Genomic DNA, 15,008 nt, shown 5'->3' with positions numbered 1-15,008 from the left:
TCCGTCCACCGCGTACTCCAACTAATCAAAGATCACAGAGGCCCTAATTTCGGTCTAGCAGGTGAGGATTCATACTTTTTAAAACAGCTTTTCTTGTGGAAGGCAAAATGCAAAGAAATCTTTAAATTAAAAGTGGGAAAAGTATTTCCAAAGCAGTAACTTACCTATGACTATATTCCAAAAAATTTGTGCGCAGTTTGTCCTTGAGTGGTGATCACTTAATTGAGAGGCTCTAACCTTCAACTTTGTTGAAAAACTTTGTAGAAAATTGAAAAATGCTACTCCTATTTTCTGGCAATCAAGACATTGAGGACCTATATACACGGGAAATCTACTTTAACATTGTCCTGAATCTTTCCAATTTTATTAGTTTTGTCTATGCCCCACATTTTAATCAATAGACCATATGTTTATACTTCATCTGTATCTATCTCTTGCCATGTGAAAATATGCTTTAGATTGTCAACTTGAAAATTAATTAAATCGAAGTGAGAAATACCAAATAGACATCCATTGCAATCAAGACACCTTTTCATCGGATTCATCAATTCCTTGTATCACGACATAAATGTCTGGGTCCGGACCACATATAGTGAACTTGAAATTTAATATGGGTTAATAACTAATAAGAAAAAAAAGTGACAGATTCGAGGGAAAATTTTTGTTACCTTTTATTTTTTTCCATATAGCTATAAAAAATATGCGAGTTTGTTAAAAAAAATATAATGAGTCTTTACCGGATTTCATCGGGCAATTACAAACCCAAGTTTTATCTACTTAAACCCAGTTAGGCTCATGGATCAGCCGGTTTTGGGTTAACTCATCGGTCCAGACCGAGTTTGATAACTGTGATGCTAATTATATTTATATTGTTTGTCTTTTTACAATTTAATTTCATTAAAGTTTTAATTTAAGGTTGTCAAAATCACGAGTTTTAATTTCATTATATTTATATTGTAGTTACTCTGTTTTGTTAAACCCTAAATCATCTTAAAGTTGTTCTCTTTTATGATGTTTATGTCTCATATTATGGTTTATGTATAAAGTTCAAGTGGTCTAGTATTACATCTAGTTTTGAATGCTAGCTGCTGATTTGTTGATTATAAACAATACCCTTTAAATGCTTCTCTCTATATATCATTACTTGGGCGGTTGTCTGAGTGTGGGTGTTGAATAATCTATTACAGATTGAATATATGTTTTTGAATAAATTGTGGTGTGCTTGTCAACGTTTCAAGTTTTGAGTTTTTCAAGTGCTAGTGTTGTTATTGGATATCATAATGAATTAGGCATTGGAAAAATGATCCCTTTGTTTGATTTTGAATTTCATTTTGAAAGTTGCTCTAGAATCCTTCTTACTAGATTGCGTATTGGTATATATTTGCAAGTTATTTTGGCTGGATGCTGTTAATGCCCACAAACTGTGGTGGGTTTTTTTTTTTTTTTGCAGTCTATAATTGAAATGGCATTTTGTAACAAATTTGGGAGCTTGGTGAGGCAGAGCATATACCAAAATGGGCAAGTTCCAGTGGGTCCTATGTTGAACTCAATTCGCTGCATGCCATCGACAAACCTTTTTATTCGAGGTGGTGATGAATGGTTGTTGTTTTGAATGTTATATGTTGATGTGTGTTATGCATTTGTGCTTCGCTATTTATTTTGTTATTTGTGTTTTAGGTTTTGCATCTGGAGTGCCTTTTATCGATGCGTGCTTGTTTCGTCTGAAGCAAAAGAAAGAGAGTCTTTCAAACAAAAAAATCTGGACACGCAGATCAACTATTTTACCGGAATACATTAATAATTATGTACGAATTTACAATGGAAAAACTTTTGTTCGTGTTAAGATCACTGAAGGGAAGGTTGGTCATAAATTCGGAGAGTTTGCTTTTACACGAAAAGGAAGAGTTAAGACAGCTCTTGTGAAAGGAAGAGGTAAGACAAAGAAGTAGGATGTCTTACATATCCATAAAAGCGCTCATGAAGGCACATCAACGGGCATTAAAAAGACTTAGCATCAACACATTTATGGTAGCATTGTCTGTTTGCTCCAAACAATAAGGTACATTTGTGTTTTTGATAAAATGGTTGGTGGTATGTTTTAGCATGTGTAGTTGAATCAGTGTTAACATGTTTTTACAAGTTGTACTTCTATTAAATTCCATAACCGAAGAAAATGAGTCCAAGTTTTTCCTCTGGGTTGTCTAATGTAAAATGATGCTAGCAAACTGATGGGTTAGATTACTTTTGCATTCGATACAATATCTTTCAAACTATTCTCTAGTACTTGGACTCGTTTTTGTTGAATTTGGTGGCTAATTGGCTATTCAGGTACTGCATCCTTAAGTTTTGATAGAGGAACATCTTTGATTTATTTTTGTTTTGAATTTCATCATTCAACTTTGAGTTTATTAAAAATTAGGCTTTATAATTTGTTTTGATTTGGTTTCTATAGTGTTATCATAACATCATGACCAAACATGCAGATTGAAAAGTTGATCTGAATCGATCTAATATATTATCGTCTCAATATTTATATATATAAAAATATTATCTTGAGTATTTATTTTAAGTTAAACTATGTTTTATTGGTGTCCTTGAACCCTGTCAAGTTAACCACGCCACATGGTTTAAAAATATTTCTGCCAAAAAAAACATTAGCAATGACTAGATATTTTTTTATATTAAAAGAACTTTTAATCGGTTTTGTAAAGTAGCATGTGTCAATGAACACTATTATTTGGAATGGTGACAATTTTGCCCTTGGCACAAAAAAATATTAAGGGGCAGACTGGTTTTTTTACCATGATTTAATGTCAATTTAATTCTTTATTTAAAGTTAAATTACTTAACTGCTCTTGGTTCAAAATTATCTTTTAGAAGTGTTTTGGATTTTTCATGATGGGTTGGGTTTTTTTTTTAATGTCAAGTTAACTCAGGCATTTTTGTATTTTAATAAGTATTTAATATTTTTTTAAAAAAAAATATTTATTGGCACATGAGGGGTCATATGGTTACTAAATGCCATCTTTTATGATGATATTTAAAAGGATTCGGCATCCTCTTCTTGATAGAAAAACACGTGCATTAAATGCACCTTCGGTTTGGCGCTAACAAATATCTTTACAATGTTATTTATACTTAAAAAAACCTTTAGTGGATGTAATAGACTATTATTAATCCATAATAAAATAAAGCCTGAATTTTCTTAAATAAAGTCTAAGACATTAAAATAAAATAAAAATAATAATTCTAAATTAAAACTCTAATTGTTATTCATGATAAACTATGGTAGAATAAAATACTTGCTTGGAAAGAATTTCTGATGTTGTTGTCCGTATTTCAATCAAATAAGAAAACTTTTTTAATCAAATTTTCTTTAATGATCAAGCCTCTTTTATATTAGAATTAAATTAATTAAAGTTTTTAGTACTTAAATTAAATTGATTAAAATTTGATGATGTTGTCTTTTTAAAATATATCTTCACCTAAATTTTCAGAGCAAGCTTATTGAATACATTTTTAATTTCATTTGTCTTTTTATCTTGTAATTGAACCAATTAAAACATATAATATATCCTATGATATAATTGTGATCGTATTACAATGATTTCAGCTCCCCATCCTGTGTCCATGGTACGGAGGCGCACAACCCCTACCATGTTAGGGGTTAATTTTTCAGATTTCTCTTCACTTTTGCTCCGTTGGATACTCTTCCATTGCACGATCATAGATCATTTACTTCCATTGCACGATCTTTACAAAGGCTTTCGCTCAATTGCTGGTAAACCACAGTCATGTTGCTGATATTCCGATGCCAGAATCATGCTTCTGTTTTTAGCCTCTCTTGTTCTTTCCTTAGATTAAAAAGGTGACACTTTTTTAGTCTTTTATGCTTTGATTTATTTTATCTTAGAAGTTATGTTTTGTTTCCAAAATCAAATAATTTTTATTTTTATAAATATGTCATGCAAATATAATTTATTTATATGAAATATTAAAAAAATAATTTAAAAGATAAATCGTAATATTTTTTTGAAGCATCTTGAAATTAAACAAATAACTACTATTTAAAAAAGATGAACTAAACAATTTTAATAAAAGTTATTAATTAAAATGGAAATAAAAAATTAATGTAAAGCAAAAATAAATAAATAAATAAATAAATAAGAGCATTAATAATTATTTTAAAGAATAAATAATTGGGCCTATATGTGTTTGACCAACAAAGCAAAAACCTATTTTTAAAATGCAGATTTCGCATTGTCCACTTCATTTATTTGTTCTTTTTCTTTCTTATAACATGAATGAAAAATTATTTATTTTAGCAGATAACTTATCGTTCTTCACAAGGTTACTGAAAAGTTAGGATTCAAGTTTCGGGAATTTAAAAATCTATTTTTTAATATATTTTTATTTAAAAACACCTAAAAAAACATTTTTTAAACTCTTAAAAACTTGTTTTTAACCCTAAAATAGTCTAAAATCTCTCAAGAAATTTTAAAATAAACAAATAAAAATATTATTGATAGCGATCTTTTTTTTTTTGACATGGTTAGAGGATAACCTCACCTTTATCGGACCTCCCTATAAAAGAGAACCTCATTAACACTATGATCACAACTTTTTTGTTAGCCAAAATATTATCATTTGATTACTTCTCTCTCCTTAATATTGTTTAGTGATTTTTTCTCTCATTTCTCAATGTTTAGGGACTGAAACAGAAAATAAATAAAGTTTGGAATTGGAATGTGAAATCCTAAAATAACAAAGGATCAAACAATAAAGAATCTAAAACCTATAGGGTGCAAATTTGTTTTTTCCGTGACAAATGTTAAAACGATGTCTGCTTCGTTTTGTTTGGTTAAATTTTATTCATTTTCCTTTAATTTATATTTTTAATTACAAAATAAATTTTTATTTTATAAAATTAATCTTCATTTTATAATCAAAATATACCTGATACTTTGTTGTTGTGATAAAATAATAAAAATAAATTTCAACATGCGAGACTATTCTAATTGAATTTGGGATGAAATTGTGATAAAAAATTTGAGAGTCAAAAGAAAAAGAAAAAGAAATTACATTACAATGCAATGAACAGTAACCGACCCCAAGATCTATAAGTTTTATTAGTAATTTACTTATCACTTCTTTATTACAATTATAACCATAAATAAAAAGAAAATGCATTTTTATTGTTTACTGCTATACTCTCTATCATAAATCATTGTGGATGTCCTTGAACAATTCTTTTTTTCTTTTTCATTGTGGCCATCAATATTTATTTCTTTGTTATTTCATCCTTAAAAACAAACTTAGGTTGGATTGGCTAGTTGAGTTAAAAAATAACCACATATATAGGTTGGCAGATTGTAAAATTAAAATTAAAATTAAAAATTCAAGCATAACTTTGATCTCTCATGAAATACTACTAGATGAACTTGTAATATATTGTAGGGTTGTATTATTTTTTTATATAAAAAATAATGTTTAAATGATATAAATATTTTTTTTAAAAAAATTATTGCTTAAGTTATAGATTTTAGTAGCTTAAATAAATTGATTTTATCTTAATTAAATGATAAAATAATTTACAAAGATAGTACACAAGCCAAGATTTAAATAAAAAAAATAACTAGTATAGGTTGACCAGATTAAAAATTTTTTTTATTTTATTTTAAATCAAGCCTCAACTTTAATCTCTTATGAAATACTACTAGATGAACCCCTGATATGATGTGGGGTTGTATTATTTTTTTTATATAAAAAATAATGTTTAAACTAAATAAATATTTTTAAAAACAAATAAAAATATATTACTCGAGTTATAGACTTGAATAACTTCAATAAATTGATTTTATTTTTATTAAATGATAAAATAATTAACAAAAATAGTACACAAACTAAGATTAAAAAAAACAATTATGATATTTATTTTTGATATCAACACAACAAAATAATTTAAAAAATATAAAATAAATTAATTTAAATTTTTTTAATACCTTTAAATCACAAAAACAAATAAAGATATTGTTTGGAAATACTTTCTAAACTGTGTTTTATAAAAAAAAATTATTTCTTTATTTAAAAAAATTATTTCTTTATATTTTAAAATTATTTTATGTTTTTTATACTAAAAATAAATAAAAAATATTATTTTAATATATTTTTTAAAAAATACTTTCACACCCCTTCCTAAAAACCAAGAAAAGCCCCCTCACGTCCCCTACCTTCTTTCTTTCCCTTCACTAACTTTGTCAAATTCCAGCCTTTCTTGCTCTCTGTCACAACTTGATCCCTCCAAATCACACCTATGTTTCGTTGCTTCTTGAAATCCATCCACAAGAAGCCGTTCTTCCTTAATAATTCAAACCCTTCCGTCATTTTTTCCACTACTGCCTCCCCTCCTCCACCAAAACCACTACAGAACAACAAAAACCAACTTCTTCTTCTCTCTAAACCCCAAAACTTCATTTCACCACTCAAGCAATCTCCTTCTCTAATCCCATTGAATGACTTAGTCAATCACTACAAAAGATCATCTCATTCTCACCTGAAAACAGTACCCATTTCCCCAAAGGTCTCGAATTTGGGTTCTTTCGATGATTTGATTGAACATTTAGTTTCTAGTTATAAGCACTCGTGCTGTCCGAAGGATGCAAATTTGTTTCATTTAAATGTTCTTAAACATGGGTTTGATTCTGATTTGTTCCTATGCAACACCCTTATTAATGTGTATGTTAGAATTGGTGATTGGGTTTCGGCACGAAAGTTGTTTGATGAAATGCCGGATAGAAATGGTGTTACGTGGGCTTGTTTGATTTCTGGGTATACTCAGAATGGAATGCCTGAGGATGCATGTGGAGTTTTAAAAGAGATGATTTTTGAGGGTTTTTTGCCTAATCGTTTTGCTTTTGGTAGTGCTATTCGTGCTTGCCAGGAGTCTATGTTATGTGGGCTTCAACTCGGGATGCAAATTCATGGATTGATTTTGAAGTCACCTTATGCAAACGATGCGTCATTATGTAATGTGCTGATATCCATGTACGGAAAGTATCTGGGATATATTGACTATGCTCGTAGTGTCTTTGATGAGATAGAGATTAGGAATTCTATATCTTGGAATTCAATCGTATCAGTTTACTCACAAAGAGGAGATGCAGCTTCTTGTTTTGAACTATTCTCAAGCATGCAAATGGCAGATTCAGGTTTAAGTCTGAAACCTAATGAATATACATTTGGAAGTTTAATAACTGCTGCTTGTTCTTCTATTGATTCTGGTCTGTCTTTGCTGGAGCAGATACTTGCGAGAATTAAAAAATCTGGATTACTGGCAAATCTCTATGTGGGGAGTGCTTTGGTTGGTGGGTTTTCAAGGCTTGGATCGTTTGATTATGCTAGGAAAATTTTTAAGCAGATGACTGCAAGGAATGCTGTCTCTATGAATGGCTTAATGGTTGGTTTGGTCAGACAAAAATGTGGAGAGGAAGCTGCTGAAGTATTCAAGGAGACAAGACACTTGGTTGATATTAATCTTGATTCATATGTGATTCTGTTAAGTGCTTGTGCTGAATTTGCTCTCCTGGATGAAGGGAGAAGAAAGGGTAGAGAGGTTCATGGATATGCAATCCGAACTGGGTTAAATGATGCCAAGGTTGCTGTTGGAAATGGGCTTATTAATATGTATGCTAAATGTGGTGATATTGATCATGCAAGATCAGTATTTGGGCTCATGGTTGATAAGGATTCAGTCTCATGGAATTCCATGATTACTGGTCTTGACCAGAACAAGTGTTTTGAAGATGCAGTCAAGAGCTACAATTCAATGAGGAAAACTGGTTTGATGCCTTCCAATTTCGCTTTGATAAGTGCTTTGAGTTCATGTGCAAGCTTGGGTTGCATTTTGCTGGGACAACAAACACATGGGGAAGGTATCAAATTAGGACTTGATTTGGACGTTTCAGTTTCAAATACCCTTCTTGCATTGTATGCTGAAACTAGACATCTAGCTGAATGCCAGAAAGTTTTCTCCTGGATGCTGGAGCGTGATCAAGTATCATGGAACACTGTGATTGGGGCATTAGCTGATTCAGGGGCATCGGTTTCTGAAGCTGTAGAAGTTTTCTTGGAAATGATGCGAGCTGGATGGAGTCCTAATAGAGTAACCTTCATAAACTTACTTGCTACCGTTTCATCTCTCTCAACAAGTAAACTGAGCCACCAGATACATGCTCTAATACTGAAATACAATGTTAAGGATGATAATGCCATTGAGAATGCTCTTCTGGCGTGCTATGGAAAGTCTGGAGAGATGGAAAACTGTGAGGAAATCTTTTCTAGAATGTCTGAGAGAAGAGATGAGGTTAGTTGGAATTCAATGATTTCTGGATATATACATAACGAACTCCTGTGCAAGGCCATGGATTTGGTCTGGCTAATGATGCAGAGGGGTCAGCGATTGGACTGTTTCACTTTTGCCACTGTTCTTAGTGCTTGTGCCACTATTGCCACACTAGAGCGTGGAATGGAAGTACATGCCTGTGCAATAAGAGCTTGTTTAGAATGTGATGTTGTAATTGGGAGCGCACTTGTTGATATGTACTCAAAATGTGGAAGAATAGATTATGCATCGAGATTTTTTAATTTGATGCCTGTGAGGAATTTGTATTCTTGGAACTCAATGATATCAGGCTATGCACGCCACGGGCATGGAGACAATGCTTTGAGGCTTTTCACACGAATGAAGCTCAGTGGTCAATTACCTGATCACATTACCTTTGTCGGGGTGTTGTCTGCTTGTAGCCACATTGGTTTAGTTGACGAAGGGTTTGAATATTTTAAATCCATGACTGAAGTGTATGGACTGGTTCCTCGTGTAGAGCATTATTCATGTATGGTTGATCTTCTTGGACGGGCTGGTGAATTAGATAAGATAGAGAATTTCATTAATAAGATGCCAATTAAGCCTAATATTCTTATTTGGAGAACAGTTTTAGGCGCTTGCTGCCGAGGAAATGGTCGAAAGACAGAATTAGGTAGGAGGGCTGCTGAAATGCTGTTCAATATGGACCCTCAAAATGCTGTGAATTATGTGCTTCTTTCCAACATGTATGCTTCAGGAGGGAAGTGGGAGGACATGGCGAGGACTAGGAGAGCAATGAGAGAGGCGGCGGTGAAGAAGGAAGCTGGATGTAGTTGGGTAACCATGAAGGATGGTGTCCATGTTTTTGTGGCTGGTGATTACTCACATCCAGAAAAAGGTTTAATCTATGCAAAACTCAAGGAACTTGACAAAAAAATAAGGGATGCAGGATATGTGCCCCAGATAAAATTCGCACTGTATGATCTTGAACCAGAGAACAAGGAAGAACTCCTGAGCTATCACAGTGAGAAACTTGCAGTTGCTTTTGTTCTCACTCGCAACTCAGGATTGCCTATCAGGATAATGAAGAACCTCAGAGTTTGTGGCGACTGTCACTCTGCCTTTAAATATATATCAAAGGTTGTTGATCGTTCAATAGTGTTACGTGATTCAAACAGGTTCCATCACTTTGAGGATGGTAAATGTTCATGTCGGGATTACTGGTGATTGACCAACCAGCTTAGTTTCTTGAAACATTGGTATCATAGATCGATAATTTAACAGCATGGGATCTCCTTCGATGTTTTGAGTGATGTTCATTCTGGGAAAATAATGTTGGACAACAGAAGATTTAAAGTGTAACAAGAAAGAAAGAAGAAGCTAAGAAGAAAAAGCCAAAGAAAGAGAAGAAAAAGCCAGAGAAGAGAAGAATGGGGTTTAGAAAAGTATGTATTTTTACAATTTTTATTCAATTCATTGAAATTAAATCGTAATGTCAAGAAAATTACATATAAGTACTAAAACCCTAAGAATCAAATTTGGGCTTAAAACACTCTAACTAATAAAAATTTTTATTTGTTGGCTGGTTCTTTTTGTTAAATTGTTGTGTATCTTTTGTTACTTTTATGAGTTGTCTCCAGACGTGAACTAAAATGCGAGTTGTGATATAAGGTCGTGTCTTTGTGAAGAATTCTACCAAGTAATTACAAGTTGTAGTAGCAAGACAATAGCACTGTATGTTCAATTTAATTTAATTTATTATCATGAATTTCTTGTCCATCAGATTTAACTTGGTAATGCTAAGTAACCTGCTAAGAGGCTTTTATGATTTGCTGTATAGGATATCTGAAGATAACGCTAAGGAATTCTGATTTTCAAATCCTGCTTGGTCCTTGAAAAACGAAGAAAAATCTCCTGAGCAGTGTCAGCAATTTCTATCAGCAATATTTCTCAAAATCCATCCACCACGGACTCCAACTAATCAAAGATCACAGAGGCTCTAATTTCAGTCAAGCAGGTGAGGATTCATACTTTTTAAAACAGCTTTTCTTGTGGAAGGCAAAATGCAAAGAAATCTTTAAATTAAAGGTTGGAAAAGTATGTCCAAAGCGGTAACCTACCTATGACTATATTCCAAAAAATTTGTGCGCAGTTTTTCCTTGAGTGGTGATCACATAATTGAGAGGCTCTAACCTTTAACTTTGTTGAAAAACTTAGTAGAAAATAGAAAAATGCTACTCACATTTTCTGGCAATCAAGACATTGAGGACCTATATACGGGGAATCTACTTTAACATTGTCCTGAATCTTTCCAATTTTATTAGTTTTCTCTGTCCATGCCCCACATTTTGATCAAGAGAGTGCTAAAGTAAACATTCTTTCTAGTTTTTCAGTTTCAGTTTTTTTCTACAAGCAAACACGATTCTACTAATGCAATCATTGAAAAGATAACATCGGAAAAAAGTGTAAAATCATTTCTCCAAGTAAGCGCATCCTTGGTTTTTGTTTCGTCACCTTTTTTTCCCTTTCAAAATTTGGGTCTTCGAACTTATAGATGGCGTTGCTCAACCATTGACAGGCACTTTTGTAGATTGGTTGTATGTTCTCTACTTAAAATTGATTAATACACACACACTTGAGTCTTAATATATGTGCAGTTATCAACTTAGCACATCCTTTTGGAAAGCATATGAAAATAGAACTGACTCAGGCATCTGTCTTAAGTTTTCCTTTTCTTCTTTTTTTTTCTATCATTTCATTTGCTCATTCTATTTATCTTGGTATATTTTTCCATATATTGATGCTTTATTCTATTGTAGGTCCCAACTCCCATGGAAAAGGATCTTCAGGAAAAGAATGCCATTCGATAAAATTATTTTTCTTATGAAGACTTAAGTTTGTTCACTGATGGATTTAGCCAGAAAAATTTCATCGATAACTTCCAATTTGGAAGAGTCTTTCATGGAAAAGTTGAAGCAAGACAAGTTACAGTCAAGATACGGGAAATTTTTAAAAGGTATAGAGTTCTTCCTGGCGATAACGGGAGCAGGTTGATGCTATGCTTTTGAACAGAATGTTTCCTTCATTATTAAGTTTATTCTGTCTAATTTGAAATTTTTTCTTTTAGGATGAACTTGTTTTACTTCAGTATCCCAAACTGATATCTCGTCCAGACTTAAGTAAAGCTGATTGGATACTGCCATGAAGGGGAACAACTTGGTTTAGTTTATGACCTTGAGCCACTGGATACTGTATATAACCTTGTATGGCAAGGTACTCCTTTTACCTTTTCCCAATAGACCATATGTTTATACTTCATCTGTATCTATCTCTTGCTATGTGAAAAAATGCTTTAGATTGTCAACTTGAAATTAATGAAATCGAAGTGAAAAATACCAAATAGACATCAGTTGCAATCAAGACACCTTTTCATCAGATTCATCAATTCCTTGTATCTCTACATCAATGTCTGGGCCCGGACCACAAAAAACTTTGTTTCTACTTCAAAGAGCCATTTTGTGCAAAATGCCAAATGCTTGTTAGTTCTGATAATTATCCATTCGCATCACTTGAATATGAGAGAGGGTGTACGTGTTTGACTACTGAATACCCGCTTCCTTTCTGCTTGCATATTTGACGAGTGAAGTTGCATTTTGAGATTTCATTAGGATTTTTTTTAGTTCCAACCTCCACTGGACTTTCTTTAAGCTCTTTTTTTGAAGAATTTTATTTCCACAAACTCTTATGTTAAACTGCTGTCATGAACATCTACCCTTTTTTTTTCTTTCAATTTTAGATAGTTTTACTTGGCTATGGAGAATTAAGGTTGCTTTTGGATTTGCCTGCCTCCTTAAATTTCTCCATGCTGGTGAAGCACGACTTCTGCCCTATCTAGTTCATAATATAAGCACGTCTCATAGAATGCTCTATCAGGTTGGTCTCATTATTTTTTATCTTGTTGTTTTCCCTTTGCTTTTAGAGTACATTTACTCTCCTCCCCACTCCTCTTTTGGCGCACAGTTCAGTAACTTCTTTTATATACAGGACTACAACCCAAAATTGTTTGATTTTGGTATGTTCTCTGGTTAATATTCCTTCCTGAACGTTGGTATGGAAATGGATGTAATGGTTACGTGGATGACTACTGCAAAATTTTAGGTATGAAGGATTATGCATGCTCATTTTCCTGTTTATTAACAGATTAGTCAACATTGAAGATATATCTGCCATTCTCACTGGTGTTCATAGGATTTTTATATAACAGAACGCAAAAGAGAGCATCAGAAGGTGGTGACCAGACATAAAACAGCCTAACCACATTTCACAATATAATAATAAAAATAGAATGATGACGATGCACCACCCTTGGATACCATGTTAGGTAAAATAGCTGCATGTCCATTCGTCAATCCTTGAATACAAGTCGACTGTACCATGTCATGTGCATTTGTTCTTGTTCAAACTCTTTTAAAGAAATATATGGTACAGAAATCTTAGAGGAGCCTAGCTGTTAAACATTTGAAGCACAAATCCATATTTTGTCTTGAAAGGATGTGCATGCAGATGCTAACCTTTTTATGTTTCGTTGGAAGGCTCCCTGCGCTTTAAGCTGCACAGTTGTGGGGTTTGGGGTTAGGTCTCTCTTTTCCCTCAGACATCCGACTACATATCAAAGGATTAGAAGGTTATATCCAAGATTTAACCCCCGGGCATTGCCCATGGACACATGTCTATGCTAACTAATACAACTGTTGTAGTCAATTTGTTTCAAGTTGGAAACTTTGATTTTGTTCCTGCAAAATGACAGTTTTTGGCTATCTTTTTAGACTTCAAGACCGAGGGTGGAAAGACGGGGAATTCTGACGTGTATGCATATATATGGTATAGTACTCCCGAGCCTGATATCCAAAAGAGTTTACAGAGAAGGCATGGAGGATGGGACGCAGGATATGAATGAATGGACGACGAGTGAGTATGAAGCAAAGTGTTCACTTGTGCACCAAAGCCTAGAAGGAGAGGGGTTCTGATTATGGTGATGGACTGGAAATTAGCAAGCTGGCAATGGAATGTGTGGCTTTTGTGCCTTCTAACAGTCCAAAAATGAAGCAAGTTGTTAAGCCATTACTGAATTTATTTGCTGTTCTTAGACATGCTGATGATCTTGGCATCAAGCAGATGCTCTGCGGTGATGATTAAATTTTTTAGAAATGCTGCTTAATCTATTGGAGGTGATAATGCTGATGATTCTAAGTTCAAGAAAGTTAATGTACTTTAACAATTAAATATTTTGCGTATTTATTTATCTTGATAAGAACAGGTGGAAAGGAAAATTTTGTTTTGTTTTGCTTTATTGTGGTAGAAGATATGGAAAGATTTTTTTTTCCAAGCTGAATGCAGTTGCTATGAACACATTATTGCTGTTCAGTTTTTGGAATCTTGTTCCTCTTTTCTATTTTTTTTCTTTAAACAGCTATTCGTTTCTAAATTTTTTTCAAAATTTTATTTTCTCATATTATGTTTACTCGGTTTTAAACCATATAATTTGTTTTGGTTAATGATCAATAGTTTATTTATTTTTGTGTTTTTAAAATAATTTAAAATTCTATTTGTTTTTTTCTTAACTTTAAATTAATATTTTTTAATAATTTTGTATCATCATTTTAATATATTAATATAAAAAATAATTTTTAAAAAATAAAAAAAATATTATTTTAATATATTTTTAAATAAAAAATATTTTTAAAAACAACTATTACTATTTCTAAATAGAATCTCAGCAGATTTTGTATGGTGATTGTCAGCGGTACATGATCTGGGATTGAATAATTTTTTTGTTTTTGTTTTAGTATCCTGAGTTAGCATAATGTATTATATTTATTGTGTCGGAAAATATTTATGCATTAAGATTTTGCAAAGTAAAAATTAATTAAATCAATTAAAAATTATTAAAACAATAAAAGTTAAATTTAACAAAGAAATAAAAAAGATAACTTTTTTTTGCCTTCTTACTATTCACCGGGCATGAAAAATTGTAGTTTAGTCATTTTTCGCTTTTCCATTTTAGCCCTCTGATTTTTTAAAATCTAACATTTTAGTTTTAAAATTCATTTGTTTTATGTATAATTTAAAGGAAGAGAGTTGCTGGAAAATAAAATATCAAAAATTGGTACGACAGTCACATCATGCCCGCTAAAAAGATAAATTTTCATGTCAATAGATTTATTTCAAAGTTTTTATATTATTAAACCCAGTTTGGAATTCTTTGATATAAAAGCATGCACAGATCTTAAATTAATCTGATCAATTACAAAAATTAAAAAAAATATTTGAAATTTTAATATTTTATATAAAAAAATTAAAAAATAATTTATGTAAATATAAATTATATATATTATAAATAATAAAGTTTAAAATATTATTTTAAAAAGATTTTTTTATTTTTCATTAAAAAGATAGTAATTTTATTTTTTAAGTTGAAGTATTTAAATAAAAAAATTTATTATCTTATATTGAAAAAATATAATTTTTTTATGAATATAAAATATATATACTAATAGACTTTCTAATTATACATTGAAAAAATAAAAAATTATTCTAGTATTTATATAATAAATTTTAATATAAATTAGTAACTAATAAAAAAAAA

The 15,008-nt window shown here is 31.6% G+C and overlaps 1 protein-coding gene across 11 annotated transcripts; it reads left to right on the top strand.

Annotated features, from left to right (window-relative positions):
• The first annotated feature begins 6,205 nt into the window (after nucleotides 1-6,205).
• Nucleotides 6,206-13,692, top strand: LOC133669977 (putative pentatricopeptide repeat-containing protein At5g09950). 11 transcript variants are annotated; one of them, XM_062090342.1, is made up of 8 exons: nucleotides 6,206-9,807; nucleotides 10,203-10,379; nucleotides 11,182-11,378; nucleotides 11,490-11,635; nucleotides 12,159-12,295; nucleotides 12,407-12,520; nucleotides 12,955-13,046; nucleotides 13,189-13,692. In XM_062090342.1, the coding sequence occupies exon 1, from the start codon at nucleotides 6,314-6,316 to the stop codon at nucleotides 9,587-9,589; it is 3,276 nt and encodes a 1,091-aa protein (XP_061946326.1). In that variant the 5' UTR covers nucleotides 6,206-6,313; the 3' UTR covers nucleotides 9,590-9,807; nucleotides 10,203-10,379; nucleotides 11,182-11,378; nucleotides 11,490-11,635; nucleotides 12,159-12,295; nucleotides 12,407-12,520; nucleotides 12,955-13,046; nucleotides 13,189-13,692. The 11 variants fall into 11 exon arrangements, with proteins under 11 accessions (XP_061946326.1, XP_061946322.1, XP_061946321.1 ...); XM_062090338.1 differs by lacking the exon at nucleotides 12,955-13,046; XM_062090337.1 differs by having other exon boundaries at nucleotides 12,955-13,692.
• Nucleotides 13,693-15,008: the final 1,316 nt, after the last annotated feature.

Source organism: Populus nigra, chromosome 12, assembly GCF_951802175.1.
Source record: "Populus nigra chromosome 12, ddPopNigr1.1, whole genome shotgun sequence".
NCBI lineage: Eukaryota > Viridiplantae > Streptophyta > Magnoliopsida > Malpighiales > Salicaceae > Populus > Populus nigra.
The sequence above is the reverse complement of the archived record's forward strand: the minus strand, read 5'-3'. Positions and strand labels throughout refer to the sequence as shown.